The sequence below is a fragment of the Micromys minutus genome (genome assembly GCF_963924665.1).
Source record: "Micromys minutus genome assembly, chromosome: 2".
NCBI classification, from domain to species: domain Eukaryota; kingdom Metazoa; phylum Chordata; class Mammalia; order Rodentia; family Muridae; genus Micromys; species Micromys minutus.
This window is the reverse complement of record NC_137971.1, coordinates 57,415,383-57,435,204: the sequence shown is the minus strand read 5'-3', so window position 1 is coordinate 57,435,204 and position 19,822 is coordinate 57,415,383. Positions and strand designations below refer to the sequence as shown.

Sequence of the window (19,822 nt, the reverse complement as noted above, 5' to 3'; positions counted from 1 at the left end):
TATGCTACAGACATGTACACTTTATATCTGCTGCAAATAAGCACGCTGTGCATAATGCATACATTCTTTTTATTATACCTATATGAACACAGCATGCAAGCACACTGTGTACATGAGCATAGTGAGTCATGAACAGCATATACACAAATATATGCACACACACAAATACATTATACACATTCCATAACTATATATTCACTGGTCACATAATTCACACATGTGTTTTTGATGTGGGGGGATGGTACAGAGTTGGCTTACATGTTCTAGGCACCAGTTAGGCAGTTTCTCTGAATCTATGTCCTCTTCTGTTATGGGACACTGAAGTCCACACAAAGGTGGTTAGGAAACCAGGATCACATAGGCTGAGCCCACACACATTAGTTGGAGACCCATGAGGATGGACTGAGTCATGTGTCCACTTCTACTGGGGATAAGGCTCCTGCTGAAGGGAGGGCTTCTTGTGACAGATCCGGATGCATATTCTTGGCCAGGGGTCAGGGAAACCAGACGAACAAACCTTTAGCCACCGATTCACAGCAGCAGAGCTGAGTTGATAGGCCTGTGAGTATGGGTACAAAATGACCAGCTGAGGGAGTGGGTAGGTCAGCAACCCTGTGTGAGCATGATGAATACATGTGTGAGCTACGGGACATGAGCAGGCTTATGACCATATGTCAGGTCAGTGGCCACAGGTGTGAACCACAGGAATAGGCAAGCAGATTGGTGGCCATTTGTTTAAGCAACCATTTGAGTTAGCAACCACGTATGTGAGCTGCAGAATGCCAGTTTCTTTCTCTTCTGCACACAATCTCCTTGTGTTCTTTAGAGAACCTGCTTCATGGCACAGTCTACTGGAACCACACAAGAAAAGGACCCCTGGGATATGGTGCTGATATACCCAGAGGGCAGAGAGCACCTCTGCTGAGGTATAGTGAGTTCTGTCTGCTCTGGTTCATCATTATGGCGTTTCCATTTCCCAATATGTGAAATTTGTGGATGTCATCTTATCTACCAAAAGGATGCATGGACACATTACTGTGAGAAAGGGTCTTTGCAGACAAAAATCAACGATCTTTAGGTGCAGAGAGGTCCCTAGTTTATCTCTGTGATCTCCACATGCCACAATAAGAACTTTTATAGAGAGCACAGACAGACAGATGGTCAACAGATCAATGGATCAACAGACAGACGTGTGGGGAAACATATTGTGTGACTGAGGAGGCCAATTGTAGTTATTTGATCACAAGTCAGGAAATGTCAATCACATGGAATGACCCTGTGCTCTCCAGCAGAAGGGACCCTGCTAACCCTCAGCTTCAGACTTCTGTCACCAGAATTTAGGAGGAAATGTCAAATGATACAAAGTACTATGTTGGGATCACTTGTTAAAGGATCATGGAAAACAAATGGGACTTTGGTATCTGGGAACAGAAGGCTGCTGGGGTGGTATTGGAACACACGAACATGCAAGACAGCAAAGGCAGTACTTTACCACACGATGGAGCCTTCATGTAGATAGTCAGGCATGGAAAGACACTGAGATACATCACAAAGACCAAAAAGCCCTGAATAGATTGTTGGTGGACATGTGAGACTCTGCCAAAGAGGTCTGAGAAAGAAGTGGCAGTTATTAGAAACCAGAGGGCAGGCAATCGTGTTATATGCAGGTGGACCTGGTGCCAAGGTCAAAAGGCAGATCTTGTAAGTGGTTGATGTAGATATTTAGCTGAGGATATTTCCAAGCCAAGTATTAGAGATGTGACTTGTTTTCTCTTTCTGCTTGCAAGAAGTGAAGGAGACCATTGAGTGAAGACCTCAGTGAAGGAATCCCTAAGCTGCATGATGACCCCTTGTTAAAGAAGCATGTCCTGCAGAGACAGCCTGATCAACTGCTGAACTGTCTGACAGCACTTGCAATGCATAGAGCTGGTAAGACGCCTGAGCTGCTAGGGTGCTGCCGTTCCAGAGAGAAGAAGGGGGCTTGATGGTGGCCTGGAATCCAATGGGACCCTTTGTGGTCTGCAAGACAGGGTACCGCGCTGTAGAGTTCTTACCTAAAATCTCAGTCCCTAATTAAATTTGTCTAGCAGGATCTCAGACCTGCTGGGGGATAGGTTTTTCTTTGATTTCTTCTGTCGTCTCCTTTTTGAGAATGAGAGTACCTGTAAATGTCATCTTCTGTCCCCTATGCCATAGAGCTCTGACATCATGGTCCAAGGTAGATCCTTCCCAGAGTCTTGCCAGAATCTGTTCTGGGTGGTTTAGGTAGTGACAATGAGGGTTCCGGAGCTGATGGTGCTCTGTATAGATCTGTACTCACGACTGCTGGTCTCAGATGTTGGGGGTGGGTGGGTGTGATGGTCAAGCTTGCTTGTCAATTTAATGGGATTAAAAATCACCTAAGAGAGGGCCTAGTGGCTACAGGTCAGGTAAGCAGTCACTGCTATGCCCACAAGGTGCTGGCTGGCTGCCAGGCTCCACAGCCTGGGGGTCATTCTGAGGGAGGCTGACCTCTCTGATGACTCAGGGACCTCAGGCACCAGGCTTCTATGTGGACCCAATTAGAATCCCCTGGCCCAGGGAGACCCTGGCAGAACCTGGTGATCCCCACTATTCAGGGTTTTGTTCTGCGGAAGCAGAAAGGGCTCTCCTGAGCTATGTTTCTCAAAGTGAAGATCCTACTCCTGTCCCACGTCTCAGGCTTTCTGAATCAGACCCTGCTGTGTCTGACACAGCAGACATCCTTGACGGTTGGATGGTTTGTTGCAGATGGCCATGCAGAAACTCTACCTTACCAAACCGAGGCCTCAGTGGACACATCTAAGGAGTGCCAATACAGGGGCTGGCCTTTGCTGTGCTTCTCAGATGGTAGCCGGTAAGGTCTGGAACTGTGATTGTTTCAAAGTTTCTGACCCCTTAAGGCAAACTTTTGGTGTCAGACAGAATGTTGTCAGGCCACAAAGCAGAGGAAATTCTAGATACTCACCAGCTGACCATGGGCAGCTGCTTTTACACAGCCCAGCAAGAGTCTCTGTGTTGCTTTGAAGCCTCTATGCTGGCATTTATGTTTAGTGGTCATTTTCCCCTAAAAACAGATGAGTCCTGGGCATGTATTATTTATTGGCCATGATAAACATCCATTTAAATACATTGGGACTACCTCCATGGGGAGGTTCATAACCTCCCCTGCTCATGAGCAGACTCGAGCCTCCCTGCAGGAAGAGCCATCCCTTACCTAAATAGCTTGTCTGACTACTTGGCCAATGAGATGGACGCATATTCTCCAGGGCTTCAGCAGAATTCTGTGACTCCTACGGCTTAGTTTGCCAACAGTTTGGGTTCTCCGCTGTTTTAACACATCTGGTGCAATCTGTGAGAGTAGAATCGTCAGTGACTGTGTGACAGAGACCTATGGGGCAGATGCCATTGATGAGCAGCTGGGAGAAAGAATTCATAGTGAAAGCGTTTCCAGAGGACAGACAGGGAATATTGTTCCGAATATTTGGAGTTACGACTCGGTAGCCGAGCTGAAGGAAACGTGGATGCCTTTGATGCCTGGAAAGGTAAAAGTATAAGCTACTGGCATGCACCTCGAGAGCTGATAGAACGTTAGATTTTGGAAGAGCGGCATTTACATGGAAGCCTGCATCATATGGCCCCAATTTAAAAGAGGAGGCTGATAGCTCTTGGTGAAGAAGATGAAGGTGTGAACTGTGAGACTGGTCCTAAGCCAGTCAGATTTTTTGGGACCCTTCCACAGGTACCCAAACTAAAGTCAAGAACTCTGCTTCAGTGAGGGCGGCACCTGCCAACGCTGCCCCGATCTCCTCTGAGGCTATGGCAAACTGCTGTCACAGAGGCAGCTGTGGGAAGGCAGAGGTGTGCTCTGTGGCCACAGGGGTATCTGAGCATGCTCCTCTTTCCCTTGATGTCCAGAATGCTGAAAACAAAACCACCCAGCCACCTCCTGCCAAGGTGCTCCTCTCTGACAGGAAGTCTTTTTATTTTTTTAATTGGATATTCTCTGCATTTACATTTCAGATGTCATCCCCTTCTCCCAATCCCATCTCCCTCCCATTGCCTCCATGAAGGTGTTCCATCTCCCAACCTCTCTCTCCTACCTCAGCACCTTGGCATTCCCCTACACTGGGAAAACAAGCCTTCACTGGACCAAAGGCCTCTCCTCCCATTGATGCCAGAGAATGCTATCCTCTGCTGCATATGCACCTGGAGCCATGGGTCTCTCCATGTGAACTCATTGGTTGGTGTTTTAGTCCCTGGAAGCTGTGGTGGGTTTGGTTAGTTGATAATTTTGTTCTTCCCATGGAGTTGCAAACCCTTTCAGCTCCTTCAGTCCTTTCTCTAGCTCCTTCATTGGGGTCCTCTTGTTCAGTCTGATGGTTAGCTGCAGGCATCCTTGACAGTAAGTCTTTACCTCACAAAGCAATTCGCTGTGTGTGGGGCTTTCCCTGCCCACCCCTCAGCAGGGAGCCAGGCTGCCCCTTCCCCAGTAGCCCTCTCCAGAAGCTTTTTATTAGCACTTTGGGTGTGCATACTGAGAACTGGAGAGACCAGCCTGATGGGTAATGGGCTTGAAAGGGCCTGTTTGCCCCAGAGCTTCCAGCAAGCTGGCTCCAATAGTGTTCTTGAAAGGGGAGGCCCGCATGATGCTTAGGATTCCTGCAGGAAAAGCAAATGCCTGCATGGGAGTAGAGGGAGACTTCATGGTTAGGGTAATTTTCCTAAGGCTGTCTGTGTGGGGTTTGATTTCTAGTTTTTAACTGTAAGCCTTATTTAAATGGTGAATTGATATCAAGGCAACCAAGCAGTAAGTAAGACGTCTCCCTTTCTCGCAGCAGTATTAGAGTCTCTTAGTAATGTTAGTCCTGCAGGGGGAGGGGTCAGGACTGGGGACCTGTAAAGGTAGTGTAGTGTAGTGGTTAGGAGAGGTCTCAGGAGGGAGTGTGAATAAGCTGCTCACAGTTGCCTGTTCTCCAAAGACAATGTGAAAAGACATGGTGGGAAAAGGAAGAGAATGTGATTAAAGATCCGACTCTCACCTGATGAGGTCAGCTTTTTTTCTAGGTTGGCCCATTGCTTCATTCCATTAGCAGCTGTGTCTGTGTAGACCACAAGGGGAGTGCATGTGGTCCGATCTGTAGAACGGCTTTTGGAATGGCTAAAATACGGTAGTTTACTTTGGTGCGGTTGTGACGTACTTTGAAAAGAGAAGTTAAACAAGTTTAACATCTTGACTCAAGTTTGTTTTAGAAGCAACCACTAACGAGTCCTTCTGATTACACACAATGCTTTATGCACATGCAATTTCCATGTAACTTGAATTTAGTATTTTTAAACAAAATATTTTGATGAATCTATCTTTTTTATGGCCATTGAATTGTGCATGCTTTCCTCTTATGTATTATGTTTGGTAATTGGGTGGTACATTTCAATTTCCCATGAGCCCTGTGCCTTGGGGTTTGTAGAAGTAGGTTCACAGAGCAGGGTGCTCCTCACTATGATGCTGGGCATGGCACTTTCTTTAAAAAACTGAGGCAGGTGTACTTATGATGTTTTAAATAAATAAAAAACATCTCCACACCAAAATATCATCGAAACGACACACTTAGGTGTGTGTGAAGGAAAATCCAGAAAGGTTTAGCTGAGGTGGGAAGACCCATTCTGAACGTGGATGCCAGTATGTATGGGTTTGGGTTCTGAGCTGAAGAAAAAGAAGATGGCCAACGGAAAGTTCGTCTCTTTCTTCTTTCTAACTGCAAACATTCCTGCTTTCATCCGTTGTACAGCATGATGAACAGCACCCCCCAAAAACAGGTCTCAGCCCCCCTTCCTTTTCACATTGCTTCCTTTGGGTATTTGTGGCATCAATGAGAGAAATGGCTAATACGCCCATAGAAGTATGCTTCAAGGGGCAGTGCAATGCTTGAGTGTGCCTGAAAAGTAGGTGGGGTGGGTGGATGTGATCACGGAGCATGTGTGACTCTCTGCAGGGGAGGGAGAGGATAATGAATGGCGGCTCTCCAAAAAGCATGCCTATGTCAAATCCCCGGAGTCTGTGAACATCACAGACAGAGCACAAGGTGACCTTAGCTTGTTTTGACAGAGAATCTGCAGACACATCCAGATTAAGAATTTAGAAATGGGGCTGGAGAGATGTCTCAGCAGCTAAGAGCACTGACTGCTCTTCCAGAGGTCCCAAGTTCGATTCCCAGCAACCACATGGTGACTCACAATGATCAGTAATGGGATCTGATGCCCTCTTCTGGTGCGTCTGAAGACAGTGACAGTGCACTCACATAAATAAAAATAAATAAATCTGTAAATGACAACAAGTAATTTAGAAATGAGCCTCAACAGGGATGGTGTCTTATGCTTAGAGTCCTGGGACTTCAAAGATGGAGACGGAAGATTTCTTGAGTTCAAAGCTAGCCTGCAACTGTGTCTTAGGAAGACAAGAAACCAGGAGCTGGAGAAATGGCTTAGTGGTTTAGAGTACTTGCTTCTCTTGCAGAGGACCCATTTTCAATTCCCTGCACTACACGGCTGCTTATAACCACCCACAACTCCAGTTTCAGGGTATCCACCACCCTCTTCTGACTTCTGCAGGTACTACATGCACATGGTACACAGACTTGCATACAGGCAAAACAGCTATGCACATAATTAAAAATTAAATTTAAACTCAAAACAAAGACCAACCAAACCCAAAGAGAAATGAGCTTACCTAGAATATCTGGGTCAGCCTTAAATCTCATCATATCCTTATAAAATAGAGAGAAAGGCCCCAAAGGAAATATGACCAGGGAGGGAGGAAAACAGGTTAGAAGGCTGCAACCTGCAAACTATGTGCAGTGATCTGAATGAGAATGGCTTCAATAGGCTCATTTGAATACTCAATCTGCAGTTGGTTTGGGAAGGATTAGGAGGTGTGGCCTTGTTGGAGGAGGTGAGCCACTGGAGGTAGACTCTGAGGTTACTCGAAGCCTCGATTGGCCACATTTTGGCACTTTGCCAAGGTTGAGCTGGTTCCCCCAACCCCTGGTGAAATCCCTACAGGTACTCAGAGCATGAAAAAAAAAAAAAAAAAAATTCCAAGTGCTAAAACTGGTAGCTTCAGACACCTTACAGTTAAGGAAGCTGTGCTGAATGGTTTGGTGGCCACTGAGATGTGGATGTGGTTTTATAGAAACCATAGGCAAATGTGACATTATTGGCTGTGATGTTTGAAGACCAATCTTTAGCTTCTGATTTTAGTTCTTATTTGAATGTTCTTGGACCATGTGTAATAAGACTACAATCTGAATAAAGTCCTAGATGTGGAATAAAAAAAAAAGAAAAAAGAAAAAAAAAAAGCTCTCAACATTCCCAGTTAGCACCCTCTCTTCCTCATGGTAGTTGTCTCTGGATGTAAGCTCTCAACTGCTGCCTACAGCTATACTCCCTGCCGTGACGGTCATGGAGTCTAACCTGATTAAAGCCCCCATAAACCTTTCTTCAGTGTGTTGCCTTGACCACGATGTCTTACCACAGCAATAGAATAGTAACTAAGACACTAAGAATGCTAACATCCACCAGATGAAACACCTGTTCTCCTTCCATCTAGAAATGGGGGCTCTCAGCTCCTGGCTGAGACCTTGGATTTAAGCTCTAGACACTTCCTGAGAAAACACATTTCTCCTATTTGAACCCATTCAGTTTCTATAATTTCTTATAACAGTCTAGGGACCTTAGTTCTTGTAGTCTGAAATATACAAGTCTGGTGCTTGGAGGTAGCTGAGTTGGTAGAGCACGTGCTTAGTGTGTGTGAGGCCCTGAACTCTAGAAAAAGGAGAAACTAGGAGAGGGTGAGAAATTAGGAGTATGGAACATTAGCTTTATCATCTGGATGACATGTGTTCTATAAAGCTCTGGTTCTAATCCTCAGTATCTATCAGACATCCTCCTAGCGATGGAATGTGTCCTGTGCCACTGATCCATGACTCACTCTTGGGCCACATGAGCTGCTACCGATGAGAGATAGCCTACGCTACAGAAGAAAGAAATTGTTTTTTTTTTTTTAGTTCCTTTCATCTTAACTCATGGTAGCAATAAGAGATCACAAGACATAGATAAAGGGCTTTAACATACCTTACCCCCCTCCAGTAAGCCTAAATGGATCTTTGTCAAGCAAAGCAGGTTCGGATACTCCGAGGAAAGCCTCAGGCCACACAGCTCTGTGCAGAAGCTCTGGCTACACCCATGAAGGAAGCATCTGTACCCCAAGAATCGTCCAGTTCTTAGTCACATGGCTGCCTTTCAATTGTTTTTGACTTGGTGACTAAAAACTAAACAAACAAAAAAACTCCTCACCCACTGTGCCATGTTTGTATCCAGATTCTACAAAGGCGCTCAACTCTGAAGTAGCTGCTGTATGTCCCAACTTTTCTAGCCTACTCAACTTCATATTGGGTGTGTGATGGGTTTGGCCCTGGTGGGAGTTGAAGAAGGGGAAGAAGGCAGAAGAACATTGTGAAATAGCACAAGAAACCTCACAGGGTAGGGAGAACATGAAAGAATTTACTAATCCATTATGAGAACAAAGAACCACAGGAGAAATACAGTGGGCAGAGAATGTTTATTGAAGGATGTTTGAATCAAAAGCACAGTGTGCACACCCAGACAGAGAAATCAGAAAGATCAGAAACCCAGAGGAGGTCACATAGAAATGGGCCTGGCCAGGCCAATGCTTAGTGGAAAGGAGGTCATAGTTCCCTGGGACCCCAGGTTGTCTTCACAGTCTGCCACCTACCTGTGGACTTGATGTAGCCTCCAAGTGAGGCCCAGTACCAAGGAGGTCAGAGTCTTGGAGACTGGAGAGAAGAAAGTAGATGAAGATCAGATGCACTGAGTGTGGAATGAGGAGTGAGCTTCCAGCAAGAGGAGTTCCTCTCCACCCCAGGACACATCACTCAGTCTGGAGATGTAGCTTCAAGACCAAAAAGTGAAGACCCAGGGCTGAACCTTAGAGCTCAGGGGGCTGCTCCTGTTCCTGTCTGGAGAAAACTTACTGGTCTGCAGGATTAGTGGAGTACTGTGACCAGTAAACCTTAGATCTTACACTGACAGCATACAGGGCCACAGCAGCTGGACTGACAGCAGCAGGGCTTACAACAGCTGGATTGGCAACAGGAAGATCCACAACCTGAAGAGCAACAAGGCTTGCAACAGCTAGACTGACAGCAGCAAGGCTTGCAACAGCTGGACTGACAACAGCAAGGTTTGCAACAGCTGGACTGACAGCAACAGGGCTTGCAACAGCTGGATTGGCAACAGGAAGACCCACAACCTGAAGAGCAGCAAGGCTTGCAACAGCTGGACTGACAGCAACAGGGCTTACAGCAGCTGGATTGACAGCAAGATGACCCACAACCTGAAGAGCAGCAGGGTTTGCAGCAGCTGGACTGACAGCAGCTACCCTTGCAGCCCCCACAGGAACTACAGCCTCCTTTGCAGCCCCCACAAGAGCCACAGCCACCCTTGCAGCCCCCACAGGAGCCACAGCCTCCCTTGCATCCACCACAGCTGGAACAGGAACAGGTGGGCACACAGCAGCACACGGGCTTACAGCAGCATACAGGTTTGCAGCAGCAGGAGCCACAGCCCCCACAGCAGGAGCCACAGCCCCCACAGCTGGAGCCACAGCCCCCACAGCTGGAGCCACAGCCCCCACAGCTGGAGCCACAGCCTCCTGAACAGCCACAGCAGGTCATGGTTCTGGTGTGTGGTTGAGGATGGAGTAGGTGAGAGGAGAAGGTGGAGAGGAAGGTGTGCAGATGTGAGCCTCCTGAGCCTGGGCCTTTATATCCCTGCCCAGGTCAGGTGTGAAGTTACACGTGGTTTCCTCCATACTGTTGTCTTCCCTGTTTACTTGTTTGGTAATTTTCCCTTTGGTTTTTTGACTCTCCATGCTTGGAATGTTTTTTGTTTTGTTTTGTTTTGTTTTGTTTTCTGATGTAATTTCCTATGGAATTTGTATTGAAGGAAAAGTCTTTCTTGCCTGGCTCATGTCAGTGAGCAAGGCCTGATTGGGACCCAGGTTCCTTACACTGTTTTGTCTTTGAGCAAATTTTATTGTCCTTCTGAGCAGTGGGCTCCTCTTCTACAGAATGGAGCTACCAGAGTCACCTATGCAGATATGAAAGTTCTGTGAGATAATTTCTGCCTTCTGCCTTCTTAAACCTCTCACTCCTCAGTCCCTACCCTCAGAGACTTTATCTGTTCCTGTGTGTCTGAGACATGCTCAGACGATCCCTTTTCCTGCCAAGCTTCTGGCTGCTCTCTGATGTCCTCAAACCAGAGCCAGGTCACCATTTGCCACTTCCCTTGGTGTGACTTCTTCCCAGTGGACAAAGCAATGATGACAGGGGTTTCTGCTGCAGGGGGACGGGATCCCTGCTTTTCTCATCATGTTCCAGGACAGCCTTTGTAGCTTAGCAGGAAGAGAGATGTTCTGAGGGATATGTGTACTCCTACCTTCCACTATCAGATTATTAAGATCTTCAAGGAATTGAAAGTTTTCCAGGAATCTCAAGCTGGGGAGAGAAAAAGGCTGAATTCTGGAGACAGAGGGAGCTTGTCTCCCAGAGCCTCACACAGGTCTGAGAACCTGTCAGAACCACCTTGCAGGAGAGACTGGAGCTGAGACACTGATGGGTCAGTGACAGGCAGGACCACACCCTGACCAGGACTCTCAGCTCTGCTCCTCCTGCCAGCTGTCAAAGCCTGAGCCTCATGTCCAGACCCTGAAGACAGACTTGGGAGTCACTGCACCTCTTCATTCCTCTTCCCAGTGTGTCTGCACTGAATGAATATTTTTCCTTTCTCTGCTTTTCACTGTGACTTGTGTTAATTGGCTCACTGGGAGAGGGACTGGGCAAAGGTGGTTAGGAAGACTGGGACCCAGGCTTGTGCCCTAACAACTCTGATAACAATTCTGGTAAGGCAGTGGTGTTAGAAATAAGCAAAGAAAACCTATTTTAAGGACTACTATTTTATTTTCGGACTTCATTTAATCACAGGATGAAACTAAACTCAAGGTCCCAGGCCCTAGGGGAGCTGGGAACTTTTTTATAGCTGAACTGCTTCTGTTGTAATAACAGTGTGAGATGTCCAGACATCTCAGGGACAACTTATAAGGACACAGTTGCCTGATTCCAGATATCTCAAGGATAACTTCTCCATCTTGCTGGCAGGGTCAAACAAATTCATGTCCCCTGGCCTAGGAAAAGGTTTATTCAGCTTACACTTTCATATCACTGTTCATCACCAAAGGAAGTCAGGACTGGAACCCAAGTAGGTCAGGAAGCAGGAGCTGATGCAGAGGCCATGGAGAGATGCTGCTTACTGGCTTGCTTCCCCTGGCTTGCTCAGCCTGCTTTCCTATAGAACCCAGGTCTACCAGCCCAGGGATGCCACCACCCACCATGGGCTGGGCCCTCCCCCTTTGATCATTAGTTGAGAAAATGTCTTACAGCTGGATCTCATGGAGGCATTTCCTCAACTGAGGCCTCCTTTCTCTGTGATAACTCCAGCTTGTGTCAAGTTGACACAAAATCAGCCAGTACAAGGACCTTGAAGCCAGGTGCCCTAGATTGGCCCAGTCTCCATGGGTACTTCCTTGCTTAACCCATCATGTCAGAATACAACTGGAAAACACTGCAACTCTCCCCAGCTCTCCACTTACTTTGTGTTCCCATCTTTTAAAAATGAACAGTCTGATCAGGGACCTGGTTCAGATCCTGAACTAGCTGCCTCCCGGAGTGCTCAGAAATAAAGGTTTCATTAAGCTTCCTTATCTGGTCAGTTTTCTCAGATTCTACCCCCTGAACTCAATGACAATTCAGAGTACATGTTTTTCCTTAGAAAGTTGGCCCAGGGTGGAGAGGAAAGATTGTGTGGTCTCATAGAGCCCTGGAGTCACTTTATTCTGAGGACACTTCCCTGACTTTTCCCATTTCAGCCAGCATCAGCCAATTTCTAGCTCAACCTGGTGAAGCATAGAGTGGAATGTTCTGTTTTGGTTTTAGACTCTTGACAAAGTCAGTTCTTGGTAAGGTTCTTCTTGATCTTTGCCCTTCACTTCAAAAACCTTTGAGTGACCTTATGACCTTATGGCTGCTCTCTCTCTCTCTCTCTCTCTCTCTCTCTCTCTCTCTCTCTCTCTCTCTCTCTCTCTCTCTCCCTCCAAAGGTGTAGGTCTCCAATCTTTGTCTGTTAAACACCTAGGAGGGCAGTTTCATTAGCCTTTAGTTTTAACTTTTTGTATTATTTAGGCAAAGTGTAGACAATCTTTAATGGCACTTGGGTTTTTCAAAAGGCTCCTTTACACATTTTTCCTCCTTTGGTCTCACAAAAGTCAAAGAGTTTGTCCTGCCTTTGAAGGAAGTTAATCCCAGATATTGTACCAGATGTTACAGGTGTCTCTCTGTTCTTGTCTTCTTGAAGTAAAGGATTCAGCCAGAGCATGCACAAGACATGCATAGGTTCAAGCTGACTGGGTCTCAGCAATGAGAGGGAGAACGTGCCAGGGGCCTTATCCCTAACCAAGAAGCTACTAGAAATAGATATCTACTTGTAAATGGAAAATAAGTGTTTGCCCAATAGTCTCACTGGTACATTCAGTGCACTTTAGGGCAGGCCCCACATGTACTTATAAGCTTCAGTAGTAGCTAGCCAACACAAAGGAACTTAGTGGTATTTTGTGTGGACTTTTTGTTTTGTTTTAGCAGTTTTCACCTTATGGATATTTTGCTTGTTTTTAATTTTTGTTTTTGTAGTTTTTTGTAGGGAGTGTGTGTGTGTGTGTGTGTGTGTGTGTGTGTGTGTGTGTGTGTGTGTGTTGGGCTTCTATTTTGTTTTTGAAAGACAACATAAAGTGAACATAAAGTGGGGTGAGTAAGGAAGTGAGAAGAATCTGAGAACAGGTGAGAAAGAACATTATCTAAATATAGTATAATCAATTTTTCAACTAAGCCAGGTGGTAGTGGCTTTAATTCCAGCACTTGGGAGGCTGAGGTAGGCAGATGTTTGAGGGCAGCATCATCTACAAAGCAAGATCCAGGACAGCTAAGGCTACACAGAGAAACCCTGTTTCAAAAGCAAAAATAAAAATATTTTCAATTAAAAAACAAAGAATTCAGCCAAGCCACATAGGTAATTTGAACAGAAGTTTAGTTAGCAAAGCTAAGTGATACACATATTTCGGATAAAGGTTATAGTGGTTTTCCCCAAGGCAGTAGTCAGCCTAGTGGATTCTGGACTATGGATTTCAAAGGTTTTATAAATATTTATGGAGTGGGTGACATATTTATGGATTTAGGTGACCCCTTCTCCCTTCCAAATCATGATGAACCATATCTTTCTTTTAGGGTTTTTCTTTCCATGATGTGTTTGTGTGTGTGTGTGTGTGTGTGTGGTGTCTCTGTGTATATGTACCATAATGAAAGGGATACTAAAATGACATCAGATATTTTGAAGATACAGACCTTTGGTAGAGCACAAGTCTGGATTCTCAGAAGTTTTTATTTCTTATATAATGTGAATAACTTATCTTTAATTTTAAGAAGGTTCAACCACAAAAGGCCATTGTCTTAGGGTTTTATTGCTTTGAAGAGACACCGTGACCAAGGCAACTCTTCTGAACTTAATTGGTGCTGGCTTCTGGTTTCAGAGGTTTAATCCATTCTCATTCTGCCAGGAAGCATGGCAGTATCCAGGCAGACATGGTTATAGAGAAGCGGAGAGTTCCACATCATGATCCACAGAAGAGACTGTGTGCCACAGTGGGAGCATCTTAAACATAGAAAATCTTAGAGCTCATCCCACAGTCACACACTTCAAACAAGTACACCTCCAACAAGGTGATACCTGCTCCAATAAGGCCACACCTCCTAATAGTACTACTCCCTATGGCTAATAATGCAAACACATGAGCCTATGGGAACCATTCCTATTCAAAACACCACATCCATCCTAAGCTTTAAGAGAAGAGACATCAAGTCATAGCTGTAGTTTTTCTTAGTTATTCATATCTATTTTGTTCTTTACCCAGTATCATAAAGACCTATGCAAAGGTAATAGCTGCAGGCTAGCAAGAGACTGTGCCAGAGACTCAACTTGCAGGTACTTGATGAAAGAAGAGAGATATCCAGTTGTGTCGTGAGGAAATTTAATCTCTTCATACAGGGCACCAATGATGTTTTTATAGAATGTTAGGAAAAAGATAATGTCCCGAGTCACAGCACCAATGTTAGTTAAAAGATGAAGAAAGTAGGAAGGGGATATGGCCCCTGCAAGGAATGGGGGCAAGGGAGATGCTTCTGGGGGACCCATGTTGTGAATCCCTTCCCCCTGAGGGACTAGCCACATGACCATATAGTATAGAATAGAGTTTATTCAGGTCATGGGGGAGTTAAGAGGATCATAGAGACAGACGGGGGGGGGCAATAGTGGGTTGGAGTTTACAGAATCCCAATATTTGATGTTTGCAAAGCCCAGAGAGAACAATCCATACAATGCATTGTGAATGTCATGTGAGAGCACAATGTGATGGGGTTTTTTTTTTTTGTTTTTGTTATTGTTGTTTTTTTTGTTTGTTTGTTTTTGTGACTTCAGTTTAGTAGTAAGCATCATGGGTAAGAGACGGACATGGGGTCCTGCAGAGAGGTGGAGGTAGAGGGAAAGGGGGTTGCCAAATGATTATTGGGAAAAAATGTAGGGTTTGTTGACAGATAAAGCTGAAAAGGACATCAAAGATGCTCTTCCTTGTGGGAGGTAGGAAGGTGTGATTCCCTGAACCTAAAGGGGCACCTCAGATGGACAATGACCTTTCCTTGAAGCATCCCAGAAATTACTTTATCTGGGGAAAGGGTCTTCACAAATGTAAGAAGTTATGATGAGGCCATAACAGACCATGAAGGCCTTAATGTAACATGGGGCCATGACACAGACACACAGAAAATGAGAGAGCACACGGAGAAGACAGAGTTGGCAAGTTATCAACAGAGGACACAGGAGAACAGAGGCCACAGCTACTGCCCTGTGACATCTGACCTTCACAATCCTGAGATCATCTGTATTTTCCCTGTTTTTCTTTCTTTCTTTGTTTTGCTTGCTTTGTTGCTTTTGTTTTGATGATACTGGGATGGAACCCAGGTCCTCACTTAAGCTACACAGTTGCCTACACTGGGCTACACATCTCCAGTAAGACCTTTGTGTTGATTTTGTTATTTAAATCACCAGCTCTACAGAAGTCTGAGGTGGAACCTGAGCAAAGGGAGGCCATGGGGAGCAAGGTATGAGGGTAACAAGCAGATCACATGGCTTCCTAATTACACAGACTGAAAACATGACACGATGGTACAAACTCTTGAGGAGGGTGCAAAGGATTTATTTAAGGATTCAGGTACAGCATTTAACAAACAGAAAGCTCCTGGCTGAGTCACAGCCACAGAAACAGGGGAGACATGGGAGAATCCCTTCCCTCATGATTTAACTTACATGTCTCCAGTGCCATCTTGCCCTGGAGATTAAGTTCCAAAGGAAGTAGGGCGCAGGCAGCTGGGAAGGGGATGATGTTGAGGGTTGGGGTGACATGGGCCAGTGAGACCCTCTGTTCCGAGGCCATCCAGCCTCAGAATATCCTCAGAAAGTGAAATAGAATCTTGGAATCCTTGAAAGGTCTAGTGGTGAAAGTAGGAGAGAAAAGGGACTTAGGAGTTTGGGCAAAACTCAGGTGTGCCCCACAACATCACGTTTGCAGGTTGGGGGCTGATATTGGCACCCCACCATGGCAAAATTCAGAGAATGGACACAGAGTCTTTTCAGAATGTCAGGATACAGTTTTGGTTAATTCTTGAGAACCAGATTTTCAGGAGTTTTGTAGATAGAACCTCAGATCTTGCACTGGCAGCATACAGGGGCACAGCAGCTGGATTGACAGCAGCAGGGCTTACAGCAGCTGGACTGGCAGCAGCAGGGCTTGCAGCAGCTGGACTGACAGCAGCAGGGCTTGCAGCAGCTGGACTGACAACAGCAGGGCTTGCAGCAGCTGGACTGACAGCAGCAGGGCTTGCAGCAGCTGGATTGGCAACAAGAAGACCCACAACCTGAAGAGCAGCAAGGCTTACAGCAACTGGACTGACAGCAGCATGGCTTACAACAGCTGGATTTACACCCCCCACAGGAGCCACAGCCCCCACAGGAGCCACAGCCTCCCTTGCAGCCCCCACAGGAGCCACATCCCCCACAGGAGCCACAGCCTCCCTTGCAGCCTCCACAAGAACCACAGCCCCCACAGGAGCTACAACCTCCCTTGCAGCCTCCACAGGAGCCACAGCCCCCACAGGAGCCACAGCCTCCCTTGCAGCCTCCACAGGAACCACAGCCCCCACAGGAGCTACAACCTCCCTTGCAGCCTCCACAGGAGCCACAGCCCCCACAGGAGCTACAGCCTCCCTTGCATCCACCACAGCTGGAACAGGAACAGGTGGGTACACAGCAGCACACGGGCTTACAGCAGCACACAGGCTTACAACAGCAGGAGCCACAGCCCCCACAGCTGGAGCCACAGCCCCCACAGCTGGAGCCACAGCCTCCTGAACAGCCACAGCAGGTCATGGTTCTGGTGTGTGGTTGAGGATGGAGTAGGTGAGAGGAGAAGGTGGAGAGGAAGGTGTGCAGATGTGGAGCCTCCTGAGCCTGGGGTCTTTATATACCTGCCCAGGTGTTTGTCCTCAGCACCTGATCACTCATGTTTACATGTAGACAAGACTTATTTTTAATCTTTGTAGTCCAGTGAGCTACTGTTAGTTCAAGGAAGGACAGAAGGAAGGAAAATAGGAATGGGGAAGAAACGAAGAAAAGAAGGAGGAAGGAGGAAGAAAGAAGATGGGGACAGAGGGATGGAAGGCGCTGTTAATCTTGTCATACATTTTAGCATTTAATTCTGTTTTCCTTCTGGATGATATTTATTGCTGTCTTTGGAGTCTGCCTATTTCCCTTCAGCAGTGTCTAATAGGCCATTAAATCCATCCATCATATTTTTACCTCACAGACAGTGATTTTTATCTCTACAAGTTCCCTGTATATATTTCATACTCTGTCAGGCAGAGAGGTGAGAGTTCACATGATTGGGAATCAGAAAGGCTTAATATTCATGCCTCAGTGCCAAATGTGGCATCAAGACTGGCTGGCTATCAAGGGAGGGTAGGACACCTCTTCCTGAGAACCAGTTCTTCTAAGACTACAATCTGCAAATGACAAGAACCTCCCCTGTCTCCGGTCTAAGTTCAGCACAGAGGCAAAGCCATTCTCACACTTGACTGGCGCCTGGTTGAAGGGAATGTGAGGAGTGCAAGTCAGGCAGGAAGGCTGAAGCTGACCTCTGACTGTGGGCAGTCCTCCACCTTCCCACCCGTCCCACCACAGGCTATCTCAGTTTCATTATCAACTTGACACAAACTAGAGTCATCTGGGAAGAGCTATCCTCTGTTGAGACAACACTTCCATCAGATTGACATGTAAGTAAGTTGGGGGAATTTTCTTGATTGATGTGCTGTGGGAGGGCCCAGCCTACTGGGCTCAGTACTGGGAAGGAGGTCCTGGACTGTATAGGAAAGTAGGCCAGGCAAACCATGGAAAGCAAGCCAGTAGGTAGCTTTCTTCCACAGTGCCTGATTCAGGTCCTCTTCCTGCCCTGACTTCCCTTTGTGTTAGACTGTAAGCTATAAAATAAAATTAAATTAAATTAAAAATAACTCTCACATGCTGCTTTTTGTCGTGGTGTTTTTCTAGTGATTTTCTAGTAATTTTTTACTTACTTTATGGTTTACATGGTCTTTTTGTGGATTCTCAATGCTGTTCTTAATTATTTCCTTACACACACACACACACACACACACACACACACACACACTTTTTAAGCAGTATGTGGTGGTGCACACCTTTAACGCCAGTGCTGGTGGTTGCAGGTAATGGCAGATGGATTCCTTCAAGTTTGAGGTCAACCTGGTTTATAGAGCAAGTTCCAGGCAGCCAAGCAATGTGCTGAGAACATGTCTCAAAATACGAAGCAAAGCAAAATTGAACAAACCATTTGTTGCTGTTGCTGTTTAATTAGTGTACATTTGTTGTCTGAAGTGAGGGGTTTCAAGATGACATTCTTTGCATCCATTTAAGTACATCACTTATTGACCACATTCACCCCGACCCCTCTGGTTCCTTTTTCTTTCCAAATAGTGCCCTCTTCTCCACAAATGATCCCTCTTCTGCTGTCACATCATCACACATATGCACGTGTGCAGGCTTCCTTTCTTAATACAGTGTTCCCCAGTAACACCCATTTCCCCGAACATGGCATAATTTTATTCCTTGTGGCTAAAGCCCCATTGCATATATAAACCACGTTTTCTTTATCCACTAGTCTGTGGGTGGGCATCTTGGCCGATCCTATAGTCTGGCTGTTGTGTGTGGACTGAGGGTGCAAAGGAGTCTCTGCTCTGATGATGTGGGTTGCTTTGGCTGTCCTCCCAGGAGTCATGTGCTGGGTCTCACGATAATCCTATTCTTCATCCTTCAAGAACTTCCATGCTGGTTTCCATTGCGGCTATAATTTTCCCTCCAGCAGTGTTTGAGAGTTTCTCTTCATCTTGTTTGTTGTTTTTAACAGTAACCATTTTGACTGGGATGAAGCAGAATCTAGTATCCTTTGGATTTTTCAGTTCTCTGACGGTAAGAATAAGAATATAAAGTCTTCTGAGAGGCATCCAGCTCATGGAAACAGATGCGGAGACCCATAGTGGAACATTAGGTGGAGCTCGGGAAATCTTGTGGAAGAGTGGGGACAGGGACTGAGGAAACCAGAGGGGTCAAGGACAGCACAAGAAGACCTATAGAGCTAATTAACCTGGACCCATGGGAGCTCACAGAGACTGAACCACCAACCAAAGAGCATGTATGGGCTCGCCCTAGGCCCCCTACACATCTGCAGCAGATGTGCAGCTTGGTCTTCGTGTGGGTGTCCTAACAATTGAAGCTGTCTCTGACTCTGTTGCCTGCCTTTGGATTCCTTTTTCCCTAGCTGGGCTGCCTTGTCTGGCCTCAGTGGGAGAGGATGTGCTTAGTCTGCGGTGATTTGATGTGCCAGAGCAGATTGGTACCCATGGGGGCTTCTCTTTCTCTGAGGAGAAGGGAAGAAGGTAATGGAGGGAGTTCTGAGGGTGGGACTGGGAGGAGAGGAGAAAGGGAGGGACTGTTCAGGATGTAAAGTGAGTGAATAAATAAATGAACGAAATAAAGAAAAAGAAGAATGTTGATTTTCCTAGTGTATTTTTGGCAATTTGCACTTAACTTTTTATTAATTTTTAGGTTTATTTATTTTATTTTGTGTGTATAAATGTTTTGCCTGCATGCTCTGCAATGTGTGCCTGGCACCCTCAGTGAGCATCAGATCCTCTAGAACTAGAGTTGGATGTAAACCAAGTGGGTTGGTTATAAAGCCATCAGTTGGGGACTGGGCACCAATCTGGGACCTCTGTAAGAGCAGCTGAAGTTCTCAACAGCTGAGTCACCTCTCCAACCCCAGTGCTTCCTCTTTTAAAAATTTATTTTATCAACTTTGAGAAGTTCCTGAAATGTATTTAGATAATATTTACCCAACTTCTCCCGTAACTCCCAGGTTTGTTCCTACCTCCTACCCACCCCATTTTCATATCCTGTTTTATTTGATTTTGTTAATTTTTTGAGACAGACTCTCACTATATCA

General features: G+C 46.0%; 1 protein-coding gene and 1 pseudogene across 4 annotated transcripts; one reads left to right on the top strand and one right to left on the bottom strand.

Moving 5' to 3' along the window:
- The first annotated feature begins 2,995 nt into the window (after positions 1–2,995).
- LOC308417607 (BTB/POZ domain-containing protein KCTD18-like) lies at positions 2,996–5,064 on the top strand (annotated as a pseudogene). Its single transcript has 2 exons — positions 2,996–3,995; positions 5,001–5,064. The product of its transcript is annotated as a BTB/POZ domain-containing protein KCTD18-like (transcript).
- A 4,043-nt stretch (positions 5,065–9,107) lies between these two features.
- LOC308417132 (uncharacterized protein) lies at positions 9,108–16,677 on the bottom strand (the record flags this gene model as incomplete). Of its 3 annotated transcripts, none has more annotated exons than XM_080912257.1 (2): positions 9,108–9,471; positions 15,965–16,677. In XM_080912257.1, 2 exons carry the CDS (start codon positions 16,675–16,677, stop codon positions 9,108–9,110), a joined length of 1,077 nt encoding a protein of 358 aa, XP_080768383.1. The 3 variants fall into 3 exon arrangements, with proteins under 3 accessions (XP_080768383.1, XP_080768385.1, XP_080768384.1); XM_080912259.1 differs by lacking the exon at positions 15,965–16,677 and having other exon boundaries at positions 9,108–9,228; positions 9,463–9,770; XM_080912258.1 differs by lacking the exon at positions 9,108–9,471 and having other exon boundaries at positions 15,952–16,319; positions 16,527–16,677.
- Between the last annotated feature and the right edge of the window lie 3,145 nt (positions 16,678–19,822).